This window comes from Lissotriton helveticus, chromosome 2_1 (assembly GCF_964261635.1).
Source record: "Lissotriton helveticus chromosome 2_1, aLisHel1.1, whole genome shotgun sequence".
Classification (NCBI taxonomy): domain Eukaryota; kingdom Metazoa; phylum Chordata; class Amphibia; order Caudata; family Salamandridae; genus Lissotriton; species Lissotriton helveticus.
The window spans coordinates 1400988832-1401015469 of NC_136059.1; the positions used below are offsets into that span (position 1 = coordinate 1400988832).

At 47.4% G+C, this 26638-nt stretch overlaps 1 protein-coding gene across 1 annotated transcript in view; it reads left to right on the forward strand.

The window, feature by feature from the left end:
* LOC144818685 (dynein axonemal heavy chain 6-like) overlaps window positions 1-26638 on the forward strand; it is a 1395111-nt gene that overhangs the window by 1206181 nt on the left and 162292 nt on the right. Inside the window, exons 33-34 of the mRNA XM_078676337.1 lie at window positions 839-966; window positions 23631-23816. Of these exons, the coding sequence (XP_078532463.1) occupies window positions 839-966; window positions 23631-23816 (314 nt within the window). The remainder of the gene's footprint in view (window positions 1-838; window positions 967-23630; window positions 23817-26638) is intronic.

Consider the following 26638-nt stretch of genomic DNA (forward strand, 5'->3'; position numbering starts at 1 on the left):
GTTTAAATAACAAGACATTAACACTACAATATAAAAGATAAAATCTATAAAATCAGTTGTCAAACTTGCTTGAAGATAAGCTTGTTAAGGGCCCTGGTTCAGCTACAATAAAAGGAGTTCTGGTATCAAGATCAGGTCTTTGCCAGAAGGCCTTGCTTTTTTCTCGAAATTGTTGATGAATTTGACTGTTCTGCAAATCAATTGTGGATCCACTGAGCATAAGATTTGAACAATCGCAGACCGACAGGTGCGTACTCCATATTCACTGGCACGCTCTAGTTTTACTAATGTACAATGACCAAAATTATATTTGTGTTCCTTTTGTGCTACATATACAAAACTGTCAAAGAGCAATTAAAAAAATTATCTTTTGTTGAAAACACAATGACCCTTACTCCTATGGAATGCCTTGTGTTATTTTAAGCACAGAAATTCCATGTTATACTGACTTTGCTACGGTTCTACATTAGTACATGTCTAATTTTCATCAAATCAAGACCAATCCCCAACAGTGGATACATTTATCCTACTGTGATAAAACACTGATGTACTTTTTTGGTTATTTATTAACCCAAAAAATCAACCAACATTCATCGGCTTTTGTTAGATTTTATCTCACTTAATGACAAACGGTAGCCCAATCACATAGATCTTTTTAATAGTAAAGTTAAGTCTACCTTCCCAATTTCGATGTGATACGCTTTTAATCAATATTGTATTGTTTGGAATTTCTGCATGTATCCGTTTACCTTAATACTTATTAAAATGTTTTTGCAATTGTGATTTCCCTTGAGTGATGACTTTAATGTTGTCGAACCATTTATTACTTTTTATACAGGGAAACTAGAAATGGAGGGTGCTTCTGACACCCTTTTTGCCAAGGACGCTAATGGACGTCTGAATTCCCTAACAACTGTGCTCGGACAAGAAGTAGACAGGTTTAATAACCTTCTTCAAGTATTAAAGGTAAGCACGCTATACTATGTGAAATCATACCTTGCACATATTTCTAAAAGGGATTGCATTATTGCTTGAGTTTTGTGAGTTGTACTTTAGTGGAAAATAGGCAAACTGTAAGGCTAAAGTGGGAAGTTCAAATAATATAAACCAGGAAATTTCACTGGCCATTCTAGTTCCTTTAAAAGTCTATTTTTACCTTAGAAACCTGGTACCTATATGTTTGCAGCACTTGTTACCTAACTACAGTTTTACTTGACTCCTATCGGGAAATTCAGAATTTATCAATTTTCTCCATGTGGCTCCGGTTTTACATATAAATTTAGTCAGAAGCCATGTGCTTCATTTGTTGGTCTAGATTGTGAGTGAAGCAGTCAAACATACCAGTTGCTAACAATATACTTATGGGCTTCGGGTCCACCCCTTTCAACCATTGGCTTTGTTCTAGCATTGTCTATTAGCCATTGGCTTGAGACTTTATCAATCAGGCCTTGACCCAGCCAAGTGGAGCATTCGTCTCATACCTTATGCTGTGGAATATGTCATTCTACCTCCACTCAAGTGCATACGATGAATTCCATGAGACCCTAGAGAGTCCTATAACTATTACACATTTGTCAGCTACTGAAACCTCCATCCCATGTATCGCCCTCCATCACACTAATGCTGCATGTGTTTGCACATTACGCCTAGACTTTTTGGCTTTTCCAGGGCTTGCTACATTTTGGAATTGTACTTACTACAGTGAAATGTATTACAGCACTACATGACAGGGCTGTTAGTACAGTTTGGGCAAGGAACCCGGTTATTGCCCCATGCTTTTGCCCATGTCAGAGGGATGCTTTCAGAGGTGGTACTACTTACTGAACCACTGCTGGCTGACAGTCAGCATACATACAAGCTTCTTAAGACCCTGCTTCTCTGTGCTACAATCTACTGGAAACAACACACCTGGTAAAGACCGCTGCTTAGCGCTAAGAAAGGTACACCTTTGTGTGTTACAAGCTCAGTCAGTTCCTTCTCCTTTTCAAGCAAAGTAGCTTGGGGCAGGATTGGAAATAACTTAATGTCAGCTGTGCTGCCTTCTGCCTATGCATTGCTACATACTGCGCTAAGACAGTGTGACCTTCTTATTTCGTCCAAGTTGTAAACTAAGTTCTGGCACAAAGTGTATCCTTTTCTCATTGTGTCAGCCTGGTGTGCCACCCGTACACACTGTTAAGGTTTTGACACTTGCCCTCTTGGGTAGTAATCTCTTGGAAGCCACACCACTTAAGTACCAGGGAATTTATGCCCCTCCTATGTGACATGTTCAGCAGAATGTCTTCTTTTTTTTAAAGTTTGATTTATTGAAAAGATTAAAGGATTGAAAGAGGCAAAGAAGAAGAAAGCAGGACAATGACTATTTCAATAAAATACATCAAAAAAGGGGGGTATGCGAAAATAAGTACAAAAATGCATAAAAATTGAATCAGAAGCATTGCATGGTAAAATACATAAAGTAACAAGCATAATAAATTTATAGCAGGTAAAAACTAGGTATATAGCATAATACACAGTGGAATAATATTACAGCAAAAGTATTGGGGGTAAAAAGGGGGGGAGGCAGCGGGGGGATCAAGGCGGCTTATGGACTTCAACTGAATCTGGATCTGGAGAAGTTTTAGAGGGAGTGGATGAAGAAAGGTAATTTACCAAGGGGAGCCAAAGCAAGTCACGTTTGATTGCTAGGGAAATGGGGGAGACAAAATTGGTGTCTAGTCGGTGATGAAAACAAACTGCATTCCACCAGGAGCAGTATGAGATATTTGTGGATTGTTTCCAATTAGAGGTGATGGAGTGAAATGCGATTGCTAACAGGAGGTCAATGAGAAGGTAATGAAGATGTGATTGAGGGAGCTCAGGAGAGAGAGAACCTAGGAAAATGTGAACTGGGGAGAAGGGAATCTGAAGATGGAAGATCCTTTGGATTTGAGTCCAGACAGAAGACCAAAACTGGGAAACAAGGGGGGCAGTCAAAAAGCATGTGTTTGAGATCTGCGGAGGGGCAGGAGCATGACCAACAAGTAGGGGGAGTGGTGGATGAGAATTTGGATAGGGAAAGCGGGGTTAATAAGATTCTATTATAAATAAAATAGAGAGTTTGGGTATTTTGAGCAGCTCTAGAGGCCTTATGGAGTTTGGTCCAGAGTGTATCCCAAAGGTCAGTCGACCAAGTCTGAGAAAGGTCGGACTCCCAGTTCAGTTCAATCTTAGTCCTTGGCCTATCATCGGAAAAACAAAGAGAAGTGTAAAGGGCAGAAGCAGAAGGAGAAGATTCCAAGATTAAGGAAGTAGGTCTATGAGGTGGGGGAATAGTCTCTGAAGGTGATAGGGAATGAAGATAAAGAGTAAGAACTGGGAGCAGCAAATCATATTGTGAACGAGTGTTGGAAGGCAACGAGAATTGAGATTGAAGGTCTGAAAAAGAGAGAATAGCGTCCTGAAAAAGTAGTTGAGATATCCAGCTTAAGCCACAAAAGTGCCAAACCTTCCAGTAGATGGTACGATTACGAATTTTGAGTAGAGGATTGAACCAAATAGGTTGGTTGCTGAGCGAAAGACGTGAGGGATAGGAAGAAGATAAGAAGGGAAAAAGGAGTTTATAAGAATGAGAAATGATAGGATTACGGAAACGAGGTGAACTACGTGTAAATGAGAGAAATTCATGAAAAGTGAAAGGAGAGATAAAGAAGGATTCTATGGCAAGCCAAATGGGAGGGTATGGAGGGAGATCGGAAGACAACCAACAGGTGGATTGTCTCAGAGAGAATGCACGGTGATAGACTCTGAAATCAGGGAAACGGACACCCGCCTGAGATTTGTCCTTTCGTAGGGATGCAAGAGCTATACGAGAACGTTTACCGTTCCACAAAAATTTTGATAATAATGAGTCGATTTTCTTAAAATAAAAATCCGGAATCCGTATTGGAATCATAGAGATGGTATATAAGAGAAGTGGGGAAAGCATCATTTTAATAGCATTAAGGCGGCCCCACCAGGAGAGAAAGAGCGGGTTCCAGCGGGTGATGGAGTCATTCAATTTCTTGGTAATGTAATCGAAATTCAATTTAAGGGTATCAGTTAAGAGGGGGCGACCATACTCCTAGGTATTTTATTTTAGAAGGTTGCCAAGAGAAACCAGACTGAGAGAAAAGATGCTTATGGCATGGAGAATTCAGGGGGAGGATTTCACATTTATCCGCGTTAAGGCGGTACCCGGAGACTGCAGAAAATGCGGAAACTTGGTGAAGAAAAGAAGGAAGAGAAGATTCAGGGTTAGAACAGTAAAAAAGGACATCATCAGCGTAGACCGATAGTTTAACCTGATGAGGACCGTACTGAAAACCGGATAAGCTGTCATCTTGGCGGATTTTAGTGAGAAAGGGTTCCAGAGCTAATATAAACAATAAGGGAGAAAGAGGGCAACCCTGGCGCACCGCTCTTTGTAGAGAGAAGTAGTCAGAAGATAAGCCATTTGCAAAAATGGAAGCTTGAGGATTCGAATAAAGTAGGGAGGTGAGTTAGATGAATTTAGGAGGGAGACCTGCCCATTGAAGAGCCCGAAACATAAAATCCCAGTTAACCCTATCAAAAGCTTTCTCTGCGTCCAGAGAGATAGCAGTGAAGTGATGGTCTAGAGAGGGAGCTTTACTAAGAATATTAAAAAAGACTCTAGAATTGTCTGAAGAGAGACGGCCTTTAACAAACCCCGATTGCTCAGGGCCAATTAGTGTCGGTAGGAGGGGATCCAATCGCAGAGCTAAAATATTGGCAAGTATTTTATAATCAGTGTTAAGGAGAGAAATAGGCCGATAATTCTTACAAAGGGAATGGTCCTTATCGTCTTTGGGAATTAAGCAAATAAGAGCTTGCTGAAAAGAACCACTAGAAGAGCCAGCATCGATAAAGGAGAGAAATAATAGTAAGAGCTTCGGCAAGAGCAGAGAAGCAAAGTGGCTGTAAAATTCTATAGTGAAGCCGTCAGGCCCAGGTGCCTTCCCGCGACGTAGTTTGGAGATGGCGAGGGAGATTTCAGAGATGGACAAGTCCAAATCAAGAGCAGAGGGATCTACAAGAGAGGAAGAGGAAGAGGGGAGTGACTGAAAATAGGCGTGGAGATCAGATGGAGAGGGAATCACTTCCGGAGTATAGAGATTTTTATAAAAGGAAACAAATTCATTGAGAATATCCTTATCCTTGAATCTAGAATCTCCCGACGAGGTCTTTATCGATGCAATCTTAGTACGTTCCTTCCTAATCTTCAAATAATTAGCAAGTAGCTTTCCCATCTTGTTTCTACCACCATAGTAACGAGAATTACATTTTAAAAGGACATTAGATGCTGCCTCCGTAGTGAATTTATTAAAGGAAATTTTAGCCTCAATTAGTTCCTTAAGGGAAGAATCTGAGTTGGAAGAGTGATATGCAAGTTCCAGACGTTTAATATCTGCAAGGATTTGAGCTGATTTGGCCTCTTTAAGTTTCTTCCCTCGTGCAACAAAATTCATAATAAAACCTCTAGAAGCTGCTTTAAAAGAGTCCCAAACCATAACAAAAGGGGAGTCAGGTGTTTGGTTTAACAAAAAGAATTCCGTAGCAAAAGTGATGAATTCAGAGCAAAAGATGGGATCAAGGAGGAGGGCGTTGTTAAATCTCCATCTGCCTGAGGAAGGGGAGAATGGGAGAAGGTCAATGTCAACCAGGACGGGGGCGTGATCAGAAATTAAAATAGAGCCTATTTCGGAGCGGATGGCATGTTGGGATAAGTGTTTACTAAGGAAGATGTGGTCAATGCGGGATTTGGAATGGTGACATGGAGAGAAAAAACTATATTCTCTAAGATCAGGGTTACATAGTCTCCAGATGTCAACCAAGGCATTATTTTGTATTGATTTGGTAAATTGGGAATGCATCTTAGAGGCCACAAATTTAGCCCTGGAATGTCGGTCAAGGAAGGGGTCCATAATTTGGTTGCAGTCTCCACCGAACACAATATACTCATCAGAAAGAGAAGCTAGTTTGAGGGAAATGGAGGGCCAGAAGGATTTATCAACACCAGTAGGGGCATAAATATTAAAGAAAACAAGGGGGATGTTATCTATAAGCAATCGGACAATTACACAACGACCATCAACATCACATTCATGAGAAGTTGATGGAACATTTAACTTTTTATGAAATAAGATTACTACACCATTTTTCTTAGTAACAGTAGGGGAGCAAAAAACATGTCCAACTCAAAAGCGTTTAAGTTTTAAAGCCTCAGGTTCTTGAAGATGTGACTCTTGGAGAAGAGCAACATCAGTTTTGAGTCTGGCAAGGTGTGATAACACCCGTTGCCTCATGATGGGATTATTTAATCCCTTAACATTCCAGGTTGTAACACGAAATGAAATAACAAAGAAGAAAAAATAGCAATATTATGCTCATTAAGAAAGAAGGAGATAAAGTAGCTGAAGTAAGAGAGGGGAGTGAAAAAGAAGAAGACAGAGAGGGGTGAAAAAAGGAGAGAGAGAAAGAGGAAAGGAGGAATAAAGGTGAGAAGAAGGAGAGGAAACAGATAAAGAACAAGGAGACAGTACATGTCTAAAACAGACGACTGATAGACGTACTTACGAAGAAACAAACGAAACGGGGGTGTTAACACCGCAAGACGGCGACGTAAACAGCAAGAGTGGGCAGCGACCTCCAGCTCAAAAAACTCCACAGGGCTTGAGATGGAAACAAGAGGATAAGCAAGGTGTCAGGGAGGGAGGATGGATCTGTATGAAGGAGAGAGAAAAAGTAGGGTTATCAGGAGGCGATCAACAAGAGGGAGATATCAAACCTAAACTGAGGGAATAAAGAAACAGATGAGTAACAACAATGAAACGTGTCAAAATAGAGAACAACATCAACAACAAACTATGGGTACTGCAGTTCAAGTCAAATCAGCCATGTCCAGATAGTTCCATAGCGTCAGCTCCATGTTGTCGAAGAAAGGATTGCAGTACTGCTGGATCATCATATGTCGTGGTTCTGTCTTTATAAGTAACCTTGAACAGGCAAGGATGAAGGAGGCCATAACTAGCATTTAGAGCTCTCAATTGAGGACGTAAGTCCAGGAATTGCTTTCGTCGATCCGCCGTGGCTTTGGACACATCCTGTGAGAGAAAGAGACGATGGCCTTCCCAAATATTTTGCTTTTTGAGTTTGGCAGCTGAAAGAACCTGCAGAAGGTCAGTGCATTGAAGAAACAACATGATGACTCCTCTAGGTTTGTTAGAAATTTTGGGCCCGAGGCGATGCGCTCTTTGTATGTTGACTGATGTCAAAGCAGGTGCATCCAGAATCTTAGCAAGAAAAGACTGAAAGAAAAGGGTAGGATTAGATCCCTCTGTAATTTCCGGAAGTCCGTACAAGCAAAGGTTGTTCCTGCGATTTCTGTTTTCCAAATCCTCTGTCTGCTTCTTTAGCAATGAAATTTCCGCTGCCATGGATGAAAGTTGAGAACAAGAGGAATGGAGAGAGTCCGTAGATTGTTCTAGGATGAGGACCCGGGAGTCAAGAGAGGACCATTTATCCTGCATAGCTTGAAGAGTCTTGGTAGTGGTATCCATAAATCGCTTAAGGGCACGTAGTTCCTCTAGAATAAGATCGATGGAAGAGGAAGAAGAGGATGAAGTAGCCTCTGGAGAAGGAGAATCCTTTTTGAGACGCTTTGAGGCGACCAGCGTTGAAGGAGTTTTACCACCAATATGAGATTTAGGAATGGCCCCTGGCATAGTAGCAGGCTTTGGAGAAGCACTCTCTTCCATATCTTGGGTGGGCGAGTCAGAGTCAAAACAGACAGGGACTTTGGAAGTAGTGGAAAGCTTTAAGTTGCGGAGTTTCCCCATATAAGAGTTTCGACAGAGCTGGTGGGGAGTGCCAAGAGTGAAAAATCCTGAAAGGTGACACTCAAATTCAGAAGTAATCGGACCTGTGAAAAAGCAATGAAGGTGGAAAGCACTAACACACTGTGTGGAAAGGAAGTCGAATGGAAGAAGCAAATTAATGTGTAACACCACACTGTACAAAGTCAGGGCAATGAAGCAGTCAAAAAGAAAAACTGCAGTAAACTGATAATGCCACAAAAAGCTGTAGAACTAGGCGTAATAGCAGGAGGGTTGAGATGTGCCACAGAGATGATAAAAACCCTTCAAAGCCTATTGGACATGGAGTAAGTGCTGGCAGCAAAGCCCATCGTAATTACTGCAGAAAAACAGCGTGGATAGGAGGTACAGCTCAGAAACAGATAATAAAAAAGGTGCAGGTGATTTTATGAGGGAAAATGCTGTACGTCACAAGAGTGCTCAAAAATGGCGGCTGAGGGCTTGGTGCAGTGGCGGCAACGCCGGCTGGGGGAAGACGGAGTCGGCGCCCGTTCTCCAGCGGAGGTGGGGTAAGGAGAGGCGGCTGGGCGTGAGGCCTAGTGGGGGAGGGGACGCTCTGGGACTGTGCCTGGCCTCACTCGGCGGCGATATCGAGCCGCGGGGCTCTGAGACACTGGAACGCTAGGGGGGCGGCCGCCATACCGACCCCCTACTTGTCCCCCCCTCCCCCCTCCATATTCGGACTGTGACCCTGCTGGACTCTTCCTGGGGGCCGGACAGCTGATGTGCTCCTGCTCGGTGGCCGCCTCGGGCCGTGGTGAGGGGGAGTGAACTGGACGGACCCCCACAGTCTGCTGACACGGTCCTAGGCCTACAGGCGTCCCCCCCAAATTGCATTGACATTGCAGCTGAGAGGCGTGGCGCGGGTGCTGGGTTGATTGCTGCGGGCCCCGCAGCGGAGTGAGTGGCCCCGTTACCGCGTGGCTCGGCTGTATAGACCGAGCACTACCCCCTGCCACTGCACACATAGCGCCTTGCGGGAGTTCCACGGGGGTGCGCTTCATATCCAGAGATCCACGGCGGTCCGGGAGACGCTCATCATTAGAGAACGTGCACATTGTGAGGAGTACATTGGACTGCTGGTCCCTCGTGGTCGAGATCATCCCTCTGTCCGAGACATGACGAGAGGGGGCAACAGCGGCAATGCTTCTAAGCAGGGCCCGATGGACAAGTTTGCAGGACCCAGTGGGAGTGCGGGGGCGTCTGGTGGTCCCCAGAGCACGGGGCCTGACAACGCGGCGTTGATGGCGGCGATCATGCAGTCGAGGGACATGCTGGATGCAAAGATCGGAGCGGGCGGAGCCGACGTGACCTTGCTCCGACAGGACCTACGCAATGCGGTGGCACGTATCACCGAAACGGAATCCAGGATCACGGAAGTCGAGGACGATGTGGTCACTCTCAAGAAGAAAGTCGCCGCAATGGAGGGGATTCAGAAGGGACTTGCGCTGCGGGTGGAAGATGCGGAAGGGAGGGCCAGAAGGAACAACCTGCGCTTCGTGGGCTTCCCGGAGAACTGTGAAAAAGGGAACATGGAGGCCTTCCTGACCCAATGGCTTGAGGGATGGCTCCCCCCGGACACCCTGTCGCGCTGCTTTGTGGTTGAGCGGGCGCATCGAGCACTCCTTCCTAAACCACCTACTGGAGCTCGCCCCCGCTCAGTGATTGCCAAATTGCTCAACTACCACGACAGGGACGCTATCCTGCGACAAGCCCGTGCCCAGGACCCTCTAATGTTTGAGAACCACAAAATCCTTGTGTTCCCGGATTACACAAAATTGGTCCAGCAGCAGCGACAGTCGTTCACTGCAGCAAAGGCACGTCTGCGTGAGCTCAAAATTCCTTATGCTTTACTCTTCCCGGCTCGCCTGCGTGTGGTCTTCCAGTCCCGCACCCAGTTCTTCAATTCCCCGGAGGAAGTTTTTGAATGGACCGACGAGACATTGCGAGTCAAGGTGAATACCCCCCCTAGGCGGAACTCGGATTCGTCGACCACCGGGAGACCTCCAAAGCCGCCCAGAAGGTCACGCAGCAGGAGTAACTGGAGGTCGCGCTCCTAGAAGCGCCCGCCTCCCGGCGACGAGACGGCCGAGGCACCGGAGGAGACGGACTCTTCCCCGTCGAAATCCTGACACCCTTACTTTCACGCTGACTCTGGCAACGGATATACTGGGCTGTTGAGGTACCTGGCTGGGTGGAATAGGCCTGGCGCTGCTCTTGGACATGCCACTCATTGATGGACTACATAATTCCTTACTCATGGGTGGGCAGTAGGTCGGGTGATGCTTACCCGAGGGCGGGCCTACTCCCGGAGTTCGTTCCCACGTGTTGGGTGGGAAGTTGTTAGATACTTAGTGGGTAGTTGGGTGGGATCCATTGGTGTAGTGGGTCTTAGACCTCCCGTTGGAGGTTTGTGATTGCCTGCACCGCGACAGGTACTTCAATGTTTCTGAGGTATGGGGTGCGGGGTTGGAGGGGGGGTCGTTGGTACAGATTGGGGCGGGGGAGGGGGTGTAGGGGGGGGGACTGGGGTTTGGGGGGCTCGGGAATTGTGGGGGGGAAGTTGGATCTAGCTCTAGCACGGTGTTTACGAGAACTTGGGGGCAACTGCATGTGCGCGTGTGGTCTTGGTGGCCCGATACTCTCAAGGTTTGGGTGATTGATGGCGGCTGATGAACAGGGTGCGAGCCTTTCGCATGCTACGATGCGTATAGTCAGTCAATAAGTCTTTATTTCGAATAAAAAATTCATAAAAGACAACCAAATACATGTATATAAAAAACATTTCCCAAATTTGATAAAATTGTACATTAAATCCCCCAATACATAAACAGATAAAAGGGAAATGACTTAAATATAACAGTTTGGTAACATTAAGATGAGTAAAAAAACAATTTACAGTTTCTTGACCCGAATGAGCCATAGCCACCCCAAAAATTTTGCAATGCAAATCACCGATTTTGTAGTACGTAAGTCTCTTAATTTGAGCAGGGCTGCCTGACTGCTTCTACAGTTGAGTGTTTCGCAAACTGGCTTCAGCCATTTAAGTCTAGGTAATCTATACACAGAACATGCAAAGAATAAATGGCCTAGACTTTCTACCTGATCGGGACAAAAGGGGCATTTGTTACTTTGGTTTCTTGCCCACTTTGCTGTAAAATAATTTATAGGCAAAGTTCCCACTCGGAACTGGTGGTACAATTTACGATCAAGTGATTTGCCTATCAAGTCCCAATAGGGTTCGAGAAATGGAGATATCTTATGCATTAAGAACTGACCTGTTAGGTTAGTGGCAGAGGAAAGTGTAATCAAAGCAGATTTTTTATCAGCCCAGTACAGGTCTCTAAGTTCCACTTTCGACGGGAAGATAGAGCTTTCTGGGTGCAACCATAGCTCTGGGAGGCCCATAGAATATAATATTCGTTTAACCTCCCGTAGCCAAGGAATCTTCTGTGCACCCCATAGAGCCCTAACCTCACCTAGTTCATGGGCAAACAAACTAAGCTCTTGGCTCGTCCAGAGGCGGCGCCAAAGAGCTATAAGGCGATATTGAGCCATCTCATCCAGAGGTCTACAACCCAAATCTAAGAGCAATGGTGTTATGGGGGAAGATTGGGGGAGTCCGACTAGATTCCTAAGAAACTTATTCTGGGCACTAATAAGAGCCGGCATCCCTTTGTGTCCCCATATATCCGCACCATAAAGGGTAGCAGCATTCACCTTGGCCTCATATATTTTTAACACCGGTGCGATGCGTTTTGTCAGGGTTTGTTTCTGCTCCTTTAACAGACATCCTGTGAGGCGGACAAATTCAAGAGTTAGCACCTCTAGCTGGGGTTTCCAGGTAAGTTGGTGGTCCAAGGTCACGCCCAAATACGACATGACTTTGACCTGTTCTATTGGGACACCCTCTAGCGTAAATGAACTGGAGATGGGTTTATTCTTGTTAAAAATCATAAATTTCGTCTTATCAGCATTGATCTGGAGGTCCTTTATGACACAAAATTCAGAGAATCTATTTAAAGCAGCCTGTAGGCCGCTTCGAGTCCTTGAAAGGAGCAGGGTGTCATCAGCGAATATTAGCATGGGATACTTTGACCCCCCCAGGATAGGTGCATCAGTGTTAGTGTCTTTAAAAAATGCGACTACCCGGTTAATAAATAGGAGAAACAAGGTAGGGGCCAACACACAACCCTGCCGGACCCCTCGTTCGACAGGGAAGCTGGTGGTCACCTGACCCTGATTGCCCCATCTTACACGTGCAAAGTTGTCCTCATGGAGGCGCCTGACCAGGTCAAGTAGCTCGGGAGGAAGTTCCATATCTCTCAAGGCATCCCAGAGTTTAGCTCTGGGGACCAGGTCAAACGCCGACCGAAGGTCGACGAAAGCAGCGTAAATTATACCGCCGCCCAGGAGGACTACCTTCCAGTAGATCATGGTCAGACGAAACACCTGGTCAAGGGTACTGGTGCCTGCTCTAAACCCTGCCTGCATGGGGGAGAGTATGTTGTTTTGCTCCATCCATCCCTGGATTCTAGCAAGGGCCATTCGTGAGACCACTTTCTGCATGGTGTCGATCAAGCTGATGGGTCGATAGTTTTTAGGTGAAGATCGATCCCCTTTCTTAAAGACCGGGATAATCTCAGCCCCTTTCCAGGACTGAGGTATCCTTTCCCCGGCTGTAATACAGTTTGCTAGAGTAGTTATGTAGGGGACCCACAGATCTAAGTTCAATTTAAAAAGATCAGCTGGGATGGCGTCAATGCCAGGTGCTTTCCCAGACTGGATCAAGCCTAGTGCATGCTCCGTGTCCGATCTGCTAAAGATAAGTTTATCCCCATATGAGGCTAATATGGACCCTGATAAGGGACTATCTGCCAACTGAGGGCCATTTGGGTTGGTAAATTGGGCAGAGAAAAATTTAACCCAATCTTTTGCAGAGACATAGTTTTCAGGGGATAATGTGTCCATACCTCTACCCCGCCTGACTATCTCCCAGAACTTAGTTTGGTTGGAATTCTCACAAGCATGGAAGAGGTCCAGCCAATATAAATCGTCCCAGTCTCTTTTTGCCTCCCAGATAGTACGTTTGTAAACCTGCCTTGCTGCCCTAATATCAAGTGTGTTCCTAGATTTGACAGCTGCAATTAGGGTGCCATGGGATTCTCTACATTTTTTGTTATACCAGCCCTTCGGTTGAGTTGCCTTCTTTTTGCGGCACGGCCTAGTAAGTAGTTCCTTGATGGCCGCAAAGCATGCCTCGTGGAGGTCAACATTGTGAGAATTAAGCATGTCAATGGGGGAGGGCGCTATCATTTGATCTTTAGTGTGTAGGACCAGTTCTTCAATCTGATTAACAAGCTCAGGGTCAGCTGTCACTCTAGACCATTTGACCCGCCTTCTGTTATCACATAAGGTAAGGTCAGATGTAAGACAATCAGATTCTACCTGATGGGGCCCCAGTCCTGGGACCATAAGTGATAATGAGAGAGGATTGTGATCACTCTCCGGCCTGGTGTCAATAGTCATGTCTGTTACCGAAGCCCAAGCTTCAATGTTGATTAATATATAATCAATACGACTAGTACAGGACCCATTATCAAAAGTGGGCTTTCCCTCCTTATCAGAAATGCTACGGCCATTGGCTGCACGAAGGCCCCATTCAAGGCAGAACCCAAACCAATTGAGGGCAGCCTCAGTTCCCCTAACGCCCTTAATAATTGATAATGGGGGGATATTCCAAGTGAGATCTTGTTCTAAGCAAACATCCTCGGCTAGGTTCAGGATTGGTTCAAATGAGCAGTTCAAGTCACCAGCCACTATTGTGAGCTGGTCGCTTTTGTGCTCATTTAAAAGATCTTCCAGATCATTAATAATGGGTTGTTTCCGGCCACCCTGACAGCCTCTAGCATAGATATTGATAATAATTAAATCCATGCAGTTCTCTTTACTTAGGGATATGCAAAGAAGGTCTGGATTCGTCCCCCCTAATTCTTTAGCAGTGAAACCCAAGTTTTTCCTTAACCATATGGTAAGACCACCCGAAGCCCTGCCCTTCGTTCCCTGTACAGCTGGTTTATAAAAGTTTAGGTAACCAGATCTAAACAAAGGGGCAACTGACCAGGTTTCCTGGAAGAGGATGATATCATGGGATGAGATATAGTCTACCCAATCATCATCCTCAAGGCGGCCCCGAAGCCCCGCTATATTCCATGAAACTATTTTTATTTCATTTACAGAATAATTAGTGTTGCAGGTTACAGGATTATTGGTGTTGCAAGTTACTGGTAGAGCTGAGATCGCGTCCTCAGACAGGTGGGGGATAGTGGCATTAACAGGTGTTATCTGATGTACAACTGGTAACGTGAGGCAGACTGCACTAGTTCCTTTTGTAGAGTTCGTGTTAGGGTCTGCCATCTTCCTTATTGGATTCATCTCCCCGAGTCAATCGACCTCCTCAAGGCAACCAAACATATTAGATGTCAGAGCACCCTGCCACCAAACACTGTGACTGGGTCCCCCAGTTCTAAAACCCCTATTCCCAGGCTTTTGTACTGTTGTCCAAGCCCCACCCATCCTATGCTGATTCCTAGGGGGATAAAAAAAAGTGAGGGGTCTGACTACAACAGTATGATCGTCTTTGCTAGGGGCCCATGAGGAGAGGTGCCGAGCTGTGTGGGGATCAGCAAAAGTCACCACAATGCAGTCACCCATGATGGATTTGTGGCTCGGTCCAACCCATGGTACTCTACGCACCATGAGTACATGGCTTCTCTGGTGGTTAGGGAGCTGCCTATATGATTCGAGCCAGTGTATTACTTTGTTCTTGAGGGACCAATGGTCCTCTTTCGCTAATGGGCCAAGAGTAGGTACACCGGCCAAAACTATAACATAAGGAGTAACTTCCGGTGGTAAATCAATATAGCCACCACGGAAGTTGGGTCTGTTTGAATCAGGAGCAGGAGGTGGCTGGGTACTAAGGGTTGGCAGTTTGGATTGCGAATCAACAAGGGGCACAGGTTTAGGACATACAGTGGTCTGCTGGGAGCGTGAATCCGCCCCAGCACTAGAGACAATGTGCTTAGTTTTAACTGGCGCTGGAACATCTTTAGCAAGGCCAGACATAGCTATTGGGTTGGGGATAATAATATTCCCAATTTGAGTGCGGGGTTTGGGTATAGGTACCGGTTTGGGCCCTAGGGAGGGAGGATCAGATACTTCTACTTCTACTTCTATCGGTTGTGAGAATGCCTCTCCCTGTGAAAATCTTGCTTCCATCTGCTTGAGACTAAGACTGGCCAGTGTAACAATAGTCCTATCCATCTCAAGCAGATGATTTTCTATTCTGGAAAGTTTGAGTTCCAGGGGGGTAAGTAACTTCTTAATAGTATCCCATACCGTTTGTACGAATTCCTCATCACCCCTCTTGTCCCTCCCATCCTCACTCAATCTTCCCTCCCTTGAGCCATCTTTGCTTGAGCCAAATGGACATTCAACCTGTTCAACCCTCCCATTTCCCAACGGAACATGGTTACTGACACTTGCATGCAGATCTATATAGGAGTTATCTGTGAGGGGTTTATCACTTGCTGCCTCAGGAACAGATGCACCCAATTGTCGGCGGCAATTAAAAAACTGGGCTCTCGCAATTTTTGCCTTTTTACGGGCAAATGCAGATCTAGCCAGGTTTTTTTTTTGCCAAAGTGCCATTTTTTTAACATTTTTATTAACCCTCACAATCGCCCTAGGCATCTTACTTATTTCTTGTGGCCTAACACCGACTACACAATTGGGTGGCACTTCCGCCTCCGGGGGATTTGGTGAAAGATCCTCTGCTTGATCACATGATGACAGAGGCGGGCGGTGATGTATATCTGCCTGTGTGAGCAAGGAACGAGGGCCTACTGAACGTTCTGGTGTAAGTGCAGAGGCAAATTTCCCTAATGAAGATTTCTTCGTGGAAGCAATGGTTAGGGACAATTTCCGAGCAGCATCCAACTCCAGGGAAACCCTATGTTGCATTTTTGTAATTTCGGCATCTATAGCCAAGTTAGTCTTTGTTAAAAAGTCATCCAGGGTCCCATTGGATTTACTGGCCCCCCTAGCAGTGTTGCTGCGTGTTACACGGGTACACATAGTGGACAAAAGGGAAATACGCCACAGATAGCAGGATCCACGCTCACCGCTAGTGAAGGAGGTAACAAAGGTGCAGCCAAAGGACGTGGCCCAGCCCAGACCTCTAAGACCTCGAACGGCCTCAAACGGCCCGCTCTTAGCCCGGTCTTACCCCGGGCTGCGTCCCGCGCTGCGGGAGATTACGTCTACTATATAGGAGGAGTGTTTGGCAGGGGGGCGGGCCAGCAGGGAGAGCGGACCGTCAGCTGTTCCCCGGTCTCGCAGGGACTCCTGGTCACTGGAGTCCCTGCACGCTCGCAGCCCTGCCGAGCCTCTTACCCGAACCGCCTTGAAGACCTCCTAGGTGGCTGCTGTGCACACTGGGCCGATGCGGCACCCGCGGAGCGGGTGCGGCGAGGAGTGGAGCCGGTCTACAGGGTACGCTTGACCTGACACACCGTCAGTATCCCTGTGCCTCCGCGTTCAAGAAAGAGCTGGTGTCCCACAGGTGCAGAGAGAAACACGCCTTTAAACAGCGACGATGGGCGGGGGGCCGGCCAGCAGGGAGAGCGGACCGTCAGCTGTTCCCCGGTCTCGCAGGGACTCCTGGTCACTGGAGTCCCTGCACGCTCGCAGCCCCGCCGAGCCTCTTACCCGAACCGCCTTGAAGACCTCCTAGGTGGCTGCTGTGCACACTGGGCCGATGCGGCACCCGCGGAGCGGGTGCGGCGAGGAGTGGAGCCGGTCTACAGGGTACGCTTGACCTGACACACCGTCAGTATCCCTGTGCCTCCGCGTTCAAGAAAGAGCTGGTGTCCCACAGGTGCAGAGAGAAACACGCCTTTAAACAGCGACGATGGGCGGGGGGCGGGCCAGCAGGGAGAGCGGACCGTCAGCTGTTCCCCGGTCTCGCAGGGACTCCTGGTCACTGGAGTCCCTGCACGCTCGCAGCCCCGCCGAGCCTCTTACCCGAACCGCCTTGAAGACCTCCTAGGTGGCTGCTGTGCACACTGGGCCGATGCGGCACCCGCGGAGCGGGTGCGGCGAGGAGTGGAGCCGGTCTACAGGGTACGCTTGACCTGACACACCGTCAGTATCCCTGTGCCTCCGCGTTCAAGAAAGAGCTGGTGTCCCACAGGTGCAGAGAGAAACACGCCTTTAAACAGCGACGATGGGCGGGGGGCGGGCCAGCAGGGAGAGCGGACCGTCAGCTGTTCCCCGGTCTCGCAGGGACTCCTGGTCACTGGAGTCCCTGCACGCTCGCAGCCCCGCCGAGCCTCTTACCCGAACCGCCTTGAAGACCTCCTAGGTGGCTGCTGTGCACACTGGGCCGATGCGGCGAGGAGTGGAGCCGGTCTACAGGGTACGCTTGACCTGACACACCGTCAGTATCCCTGTGCCTCCGCGTTCAAGAAAGAGCTGGTGTCCCACAGGTGCAAAGAGAAACACGCCTTTAAACAGCGACGATGGGCGGGGGGCGGGCCAGCAGGGAGAGCGGACCGTCAGCTGTTCCCCGGTCTCGCAGGGACTCCTGGTCACTGGAGTCCCTGCACGCTCGCAGCCCCGCCGAGCCTCTTACCCGAACCGCCTTGAAGACCTCCTAGGTGGCTGCTGTGCACACTGGGCCGATGCGGCACCCGCGGAGCGGGTGCGGCGAGGAGTGGAGCCGGTCTACAGGGTACGCTTGACCTGACACACCGTCAGTATCCCTGTGCCTCCGCGTTCAAGAAAGAGCTGGTGTCCCCATATACGATGCGTATATTGAGCTGGAATGTGAGAGGGATGCTTGACAAAATCAAACGGAGTGCGGTTCTGCGATTGGGGAAGACTGAAAAAGCGGATGTTTTGTTACTCCAAGAGACGCACCTCATGGGCACAAAGGTTCTTAGTCTGCGGAGGTATGGGTATGACCAAGTGTTTCATGCTGGGTTCACGAGAGGGTCCAGGGGAGTTGCAATCGTGATTCATCGCAGGGTCCCGTACACACACGACACACAGTGGCTGGATGTGCATGGACGGTACGCGTTTGTCATGGGGAAGCTGGGGAGTGAGCCTGTGGTCTTTGGCAGTGTGTATGCTCCACCCCCACTACAAGACGCTCTGATTGAACGACTGTTCGATATCTGGACTGACATCCCGCTTGTGTTGACGATTGTGGGAGGAGACTGGAATGACGTGATGGACGGGAGGCTTGATCGCTGTAGACCCGGCAGAGGCCGGTTATTAGATACTACTACACGACTGAGTAGGATGGTGCAAGGGATGGGATGGATTGACACTTGGCGGCATTATCATGCATGTACCCGCGAATATACCTTTGTGTCCGCGGTCCACAAATCCTTCTCTCGTCTGGACTACCTGTTTGTCCCACAGCCCTGGATAGGGAGAGTTGTTTCTACCTCCATACTTCCTAGGGGCCTATCTGACCACTCCCCGATTGCATTGATGTTGAGTCTAGGTGTGCGGCGACAGCCGTTTCGCTGGCGACTATCCACGTGGCATTTGCAGCGCGATGACTACCAATCGCGCATGAGGGAGGCAATAGCGCATTACTGGATAGAGAATGAGGACCCGAGTATGGATGCCATGACCTTGTGGGAGGCCCTGAAACCTGTGCTCCGGGGCGTGGACATAGCGTGGTGCGCCGCGAATCGTAAGGCCCGCACGTTGGCCCTGGCGGACGCGGCTGACCAGGTACGTACCCAAGAGGCGACCTGTCTGACAGGGGAGAGCGAAGACGCGGTGACTGTGTTGCTGCACCTCCAGCGCTCTTACACCTCCTTATTGCTAGATGAAGCCAGACAGAACTGGCTAGCTACGCAGAGTCGCATTTATCAATGGGGGGACAAATCCAGCACGATGCTTTATAGGCTGTGTCAGGATACCTATCAAGCCCAGCCCTTGCCGGGACTCTGTGATGCCGCCGGAAATCCTATATCAGCTCCCGAGATCCTGGCCCAAACCTTTGCCCAATATTACGAGACGCAATATGCCCCACAGGACTCCCTCCCGGCGGAGGAGATCGATAGATTCCTTGCGGACCTTCCGCCCCGGGCGCTCTCGGACGAGGTTAGGGATCAACTGGACCTCCCGCTGTCTGCTGAGGAGCTGGGAACAGCTCTAGGCGGACTAAACACGGGCAGGGCCCCTGGGCCCAATGGGTTCCCCAGTGAATTCATGAAGTTGTTCCATCTCCAATTGGGGCTGCGCTATAAGAAAGCCCTGGAAGTGGCCAGGGACCGTGGCAGACTGCCGGCGGACTGGCGACATGCCGAGATCGTGGTTTTTTGCAAGCCAGGGAGGCCCCAAGATAGTCCCGAATCTTATCGTCCGATATCATTGCTGAACTTCGAGGCGAAAATACTGGCAAAGGCTCTGGTGAATCGCCTACTCCCATATATTACGGACTTGATTCATGCGGACCAGGCGGGCTTCATGCCCCACAGAGCGACAAGACATAATATACGCCGCGCGCATTTAGTGGTAGAAGCGGTACGGGCGGCGGGCATCCCTGCGGCCCTCTTACTGGCGGACATTGACCGCGCCTTTGACTCCTTGAGCTGGCCATATCTTCGAGCGCTCCTCCTCCGGCTTAATCTGGGCCCGCGCTTTTTGTCGTATATTCACTTGCTATATACGGACCTGACGGCAGCGGTCAGGGTTGCGGGGGCGGTCTCCAGTTCATTCCCCATTGGTCGGGGCACCCGACAGGGATGCCCCCTCTCACCTTACCTGTTCGCCTTGGCTATGGAGCCGCTTGGGTGCGGATGGACGCTCAATTGCACGGAGTGGAATGGGTGGGAGGCCCATCCGATAGGATTGCACTCTATGCTGATGATGTGCTCTTTTTCCTCACAGACCTCAATAAATCGGGACCGAGGGTCCTGGACATAATGCGCATTTTTGGGGAGGTGTCCGGTCTTAGGATCAATGTACGGAAGTCGAAATTGTGGGTCCTGGGTGACCGGGGGACCCTGGTCCCTTGGGCCTCGGCCTTGCAAGAAGCGGCGGGTGGCCTTAAATATTTGGGTGTCTTCTTGACGGACGTTCCGGGAGTGTCATAGTCCCGTAACATAGTGCCAGTCTAGGACAGGATCCGCTCAGATATGCAGACGTGGTCCAGGATGCCCCTGAACGTCTATGGCCGCTCGGCCATCTTCAAGATGGTAGCCCTACCCCGTATTCTCTACCAATTGCAAAACCACCCGTATCCAGTTTCGTCGCACTGGTTTCGGCAGGTGAACTCTGCCTTGGGTCGATTCCTGTGGACTGGGGGAGCAGTAAGAGTGGCGCTCCGTACCTGCTTCCTGTCGACCTACTGTGGGGGGCTGGCCACCTCGGACGTCCAATCCTACTATCAGGCGTCACACCTGCTTGTCCTTAATGAATGGTGGTATGGGGATCGGGGAGACCCGACCTATGCCCTGGAAAGGTATTTGATGGACCCGGACACGCTCCATACTATCCTGTACTCGGCTGCTCTCCGGAAACGACTCCCGATGGTCACTCAGGTGGTCTTCAGACTGTGGCGCGACGCTCTCCGCCGCATGGGATGGTGGAATAGGCTAACGGGTGAGACTCCCCTGTGGCACAATGGGAGACTGCCCGGTTTGGCTTCCCTGCGGGGCTTTGAAGGTTGGGATGCTATTGGCATCTCGGCACTGGGCCACGTATTAAAGGGCACAGTCCTCAAGTCGTTCCAGGCATTGCGGGTAGAATTTGACATGCCCCAGTCTCAGTTCTTTCGATACCTGCAGCTCAGACACGCCCTGACCCCCGCAATAGCGAACTTAACGTCTTTGCCGGAATTCAGTCCTTTGGAAGCTAAAGTATTTATGGGGGAATTGGAGACAAAGAAAATTTCAACCATATACCAAACGCTGGTTACCCATTGTTCCCCCTCCCTTGATAATCTGCGGCCAGTTTGGGAGGGTGAGCTGGGGGAGTTGGAGGAGGAGGACTGGAGGGAAGCCCTGGAGGCCCCTAGGGGGGGCAGCAATAGCAGTGCGCCTGCGATTCATCCAATTTAAGTACCTGCATAGAGCATATTATACAAGAGAACGGCTGTGGAAAGCAGGACTGATAGCCTCCCCAGAGTGCCTGAGGTGTGGGAATGCGATAGGCTCCTTCTTACATACGGTATGGGGATGCGTACGGCTGCAGAGATTTTGGACTGGTGTGTGGGACTGTCTGGAGGAAGTACTGGCATGGGACCTCCCTCGCACGCCGAAGTTGGGCCTCCTCCATGTTATGGAGCAAGTAGGGGGTAACAGATATAAACGCCACTTGCTCCTGTTGGGTCTTACAGTGGCCAAGAGGGACATAGCCCAGGCTTGGAAGGCACCCAGAGCTCCGCTGGTGGGGGTGTGGAAGCGAGGCATGGACTTCAACATGGGCCTGGAACGTCCAATCTTTGAGGCCAGGGGCTGCCCTAGAAAACACTATCGAATCTGGAGGAGATGGGCGGATTATCGGGGCCTCCTGCTGGACCCCCCAGCGACAAGAGACACAAGTCTGGACCTTGTTAGTTCTGCCCCTGAGTGAACTGTACCACATGCTGCTGTTACGATCCCTCAGATTATGTTCTGGACAATGTAAACACCGTGCAGGGTGGGGGGTGGGTGTTGGGTTGGAATACGGGGTGGGGGGCTTGGGTAAACGTTGATTGAATATTTTGATCTTCTTGCTCTTTATTTTCACTGCCTTCCTGATGCCACGGAAGCGGTGTCTTGTTTATATTCTGTCAACAACTGAAACCCAATAAAATTTGTTCTGGAAAAAAAAAAATGGCGGCTGAGGAAAGTCTAGAGCGAGTTAACATCGAGGAATAGGCAGGAGGCGAAGTCCCAAATAGGAGCGCTGGCTCAGCAAGCAGAATAAAAACATAAGAGTTGAAGTCATTGAATGCACACGGACACTTACGAGTATCAGCGGCATGTTGAGGCGGGTCTGCGCGATGAGCGCACAAAATGGCGGCCGCAGGCAGGAGAGTCTCGTCACGGCAAAGTTAATCTTGCTGGATGGCTGCCGGAGAGGAAAACAGTGAGGGCATCAGGTTCGCCTCACATTCCGACGTGCAAATCTGGTCCAAAGGGCGTCTGAAAACAGCATAAAACCTCCGTATTTGTGCAGAGAGCGGAGGTCGCCGCCGGAGCCTCGGAGCTACGCCGCCATCCCAGTCGGTGCGTAAGCCACGCCCCCCCAGCAGAATGTCTTCTGATAAAGAACTAATATTATGATCTCACAGATTGCCCCTGTGGTGGGTGACATGTTTTTGGCAGAGCAATATGGGGCTTATGCGAGGTTGTACGTCTGTCAGCTCGTCAATTAATTTCAGACGCAGAAGTTGTCTTCGCACTGTGTTATCCTGCAATGTAATCTTGTCTTATAGTGTCAGACGGCACAGATTGTCTCTGTGGTGGGTGTGTTGTTTTTGGCAGATCAGCATGGGGCTTATGTGCTGTTTGTGTTAGATTGTACGTCTGTCAGCTTGTCAATTCATTTCAGAAAAGGACTTTGTTTTCTTACCATATTTGACTGCAGTGCAATTTTCTCTTATGGTGCCAAAGACAGTACTAATTCTGCGCCTGCTTCAATTTTCATCCTTGAAGGTATACTCGGATGGTATATTCCCAGATTTGTTGTAATCTCTATGGAAACAGAGCAAGTAGAAAATGGATTCCCACTTAAAAAGAAATGTCCCACTGCTGAGAGAGATCTAAAAATCTGCCTTTTCTGGGTGCTCTTTCTTGCATCACCATTACGATGAGAATTATAAATATGTTTTTAAGGTATAACAAGTCAAAAGAGGCCTATCGAAGCAGCAAAGAACAATGTGGTGTGGAAAGCCTAGGGGAGTACCTCACAAAGGCTACAAAGCCACTAGAGAGTTTGGTATAACTGATTAGAGATAAGTGGTATGTATGGTACACCCATTCTACCTAAGATAATATATGTTTTAGAATGTTTGTTTATTTTCTCCTGTAAGGGCTTCACAAGAAGCAGTTGAGGGGTTGCTGGTGGGTTACTTGCTACAAGCATGACATCATTAATTATATATTTCTACACATGGGTATGCATGTATACACAGTTTTGCTCTATGCACAAGCTGGTGTGGTAGCATCAGCCCGAAAGTTGCCCAATTGCCAATTTAGTAAATAAGGGATTAATCTGTTTAACAGTCCTACAATCTGTTTCTTTTCAGCCATCCCAATATAAAGTTAAGATGATAAGGATAATAGTGATAGGGGGTCACTAAGGTTACTAAACTGTGTGGCTGTAATGGGGCATGACTTTGGCCAACTACTTGTAGGTTCACACAGTAAATTCCTAGCTGCATTTAGATTTCTGCTTTCTTATTGGTGTGGCCATGCACCTGTTCATGAGTCACAATGAATATATGTAATAGTGCTATATGCGTTGTGATTCTTGTCAGCATCTCATAAACCCTGAGTAGAAAATTTGTCAAGATGGTGCCAACCTGCAGTAATATGGAGCTTAGTTTGCTCTGTTACATGTAGGCGAATTCGTTTTATTGTTTAATGCTCAGATGTTTAAAACTAATATTGATGTAAATGTTAATTGTTCTTCTTTGTACTGCAGATTTCTTTGGAAACGCTCAACAAAGCGATTGCCGGGTTTGTAGTAATGTCAGAGGAAATGGAGCAAATATACAATAGTTTTCTTAACAGTCAGGTTCCTGAGTTGTGGGCCACTGCTGCGTATCCGTCACTAAAACCCCTGGGATCCTGGGTGAAAGACCTGTCCCTCAGGACCACATTCATAGGTGTAAGTTACCTTGCTCTATAAAATAATACACAAATAAAATTATAATGTTGATGTGTTTGAGAATGTTTCAGATTTCATCGTATCAAAGGCTGTGAGAGCACGTAAATCGTTTTAGTCTCCTTCGACCAGGCTCCAAAACGAAAATCAGGTTCAGATTGGTCTAATATTGTGAAAACCATGACTTCCCCTGCTTGTCCCATTATTGTTACTGCTCTCTACCCTTCTCAAACGCCAGATTGTGAAGTGCCCATACACTGATACTGTTAGCTCAGCACCATAAACACTGACTGGGATTGTGCAAGTACAACTCTGGCTACACATGTGCGCAGTCCACGACTGTCCTTGTTATTGGAAGGGGCGTCTGACTCCTCCTGGGATGGTGCTTGCCCCTGGCAAATTTGTACCAGGAGGCATTCTAAATATCCAACGCTCTCATAATCCTGTAACACAAGCATGAGCAGGGGTAACTCATGCCAAGTTCTGGTCATAGTGTTTCAAGTGGGATCAATTGCTGCCAGAGCTAGATGGTCTATCTCAACAGCAACACGAGTTACAAAAAAAAACAGGAGATAGTGTCCAATTGTACCAGAAAGAATATTTTACAGATGCGTAAACAAATTCTGAGTGCAAGTAAATATGGCAAAACTATTTTCATGATGTAAAACGCTGAGCTCGTTGCAGACAAGGAGTTTGTTCAGGTGTAGTGAAGTTCTGATGTATGCACGATGACAATAAAACAAAGGATGGCACTATGACGCAGAAAAACTGAAATTCCTGGAGCAAAGAACCCATTGACTGAAAGGAACCTGCTAGCAGATTTGCAGTGCAAGGAGAACTTATGAACTACTTATGTATACTACTTGTATATACTTATGGTTTTCAGGTATAATTGTTTGTTACAGAGAAAACTCTGCCAAAATGAACATTTTCTTTTTGTTTGAAACCGGAAAATACTTATGCTTGCTGCACTACACTATTATTGTCCCCTCCACGGTCTAAGTAATGTAAGTGTGTAAAATTAAAGACAAAATGAAAAAGTAGAGCCTCCAGGTAGGAAAATAGTAGTCAAGTTTATTCTAGTAAAAGTGATCCCATCCATCCAGCAGTTGAAATCAGGATCAACTGACCGCAAGCTGCAGAAGCATCACCACACCAGGTTCTATCACCAGGGTGTACCTTTAAACATAAGCAAGGTGACTACAGTAATAAGAAAATATGTGAAATAAGTAAATGCACAATATTACACACATTTCCCCTTTATACAAAACTAAAACAGAGTACTACTATGAAACACAATGATGAGACTGTATATAATAAAAGATGTTACATCTGATAGTCATCAAATCTCAATGGTAACCTGGAAATCCTCTTGTTTCTCGAATCGCCATAAATCTTATTATCAACTGTAGAACTATGTCGAGAAGCAATTGAGGAGAAATCATCTTCACTAACATTTAACTTACTGTTCTTAATAACCACCAATATGTTTAGGTTCCAAATGCGCAAATCCTCAGTTTTGATAGCATTCGTCAAAACTTTGCTTACCCTATGGAGTTTTTGAAACAGATTGGAAGTTTTCCTGCCAACTGGAGCTCTAATCATAACTAAGTCACCCACTTTGACAGCAGTAACCTTCACTGCTTTTCTTTGATCATAACTTATTTTACGTGCCTTTATTTTTTCACTTTCAGTGAGCCTCCAATCACTATCAGAGGCTTTCACATCTCTTTTAGATTCAGTGTCAATGATCCAAAAAGGAGCAACCAAAGTGTTTGCACTTCTTCCTTTAAGTTATTCAAAAGGTGTGCGACTAGTTATGGCATGAGGGGACACCCTGTAAATGTTAACTTTCCTGATAACTTCCTTTTTCCAATCTAAACTGTTTTGTTTAGCTAAATCAATGGTCTCTTTTAAAACACGGTTGAAGTGTTCCACCATTTCATTGCTCTAGGGATGATAAGGAGCACACCTCTTATGTTTGATGGAACACTTCAACAAGAACTCCTCCATTTCAGTGGAGACCAATTGCGTTCCATTATCAGTTAGTATGACCCCAGGTAGCCCTTCTCTCCTTGGGAAATGATATCACATGTTTAGTATCAATGCACTTTGTGAATTTAACTTCCGGCCACCTGGAATGTAAATCAATCAACACGAAGACATAACTCTCACAACCATTTTCACGAATAGGCCCCAAAATGTCAAACTCTAACTCTTCCCATGGCCTCTTTGGCCATTCCCTAATAGCCATGGATTGAACCCTAGGCTTCTGACACTTCTCACTCATACAACAAGGTATGCAATCCCTCACAAGTCGTTCCACCTGCAAGTTTATTCCTGGCCACCAATATGTAAGTCTTAATCTTTCCTTTGTTTTGTTTTAGACATCCCTTGGTGACCTTCATGTGCCATCTCAAGAAGTTCTCCATGAAGTGCAGTTGGTGGAACTAATCTAGTCCCCCTAAAAATAAGACCTTCACTCTCAGATAATTTGTCCTTCACCAGCCAATACTTTTCACAATTACCTTTCATTTTCTTGTCCCATCCATTCTTGAGTAATGAGGTTAACTCAAGAAATTCTTTATCAATGGCACACTCTTCTCGCCATCTGTTTCCTACATTCCACCTGTCTCAATAGTACAAACTCATTCATTAAGATGATCCTCTTCATCATCAACGCTATCATCACTTTGCACCACCAACCTTGACAATCTGTCTGCAACGCTGTTCTTAGCACCTGGTAAATACTCAACTTTTAAATTGTACCCCCGAAGAGCTACAACCCATTTAGATATTCTTCCCGAAATAGCATCAATCCCTTT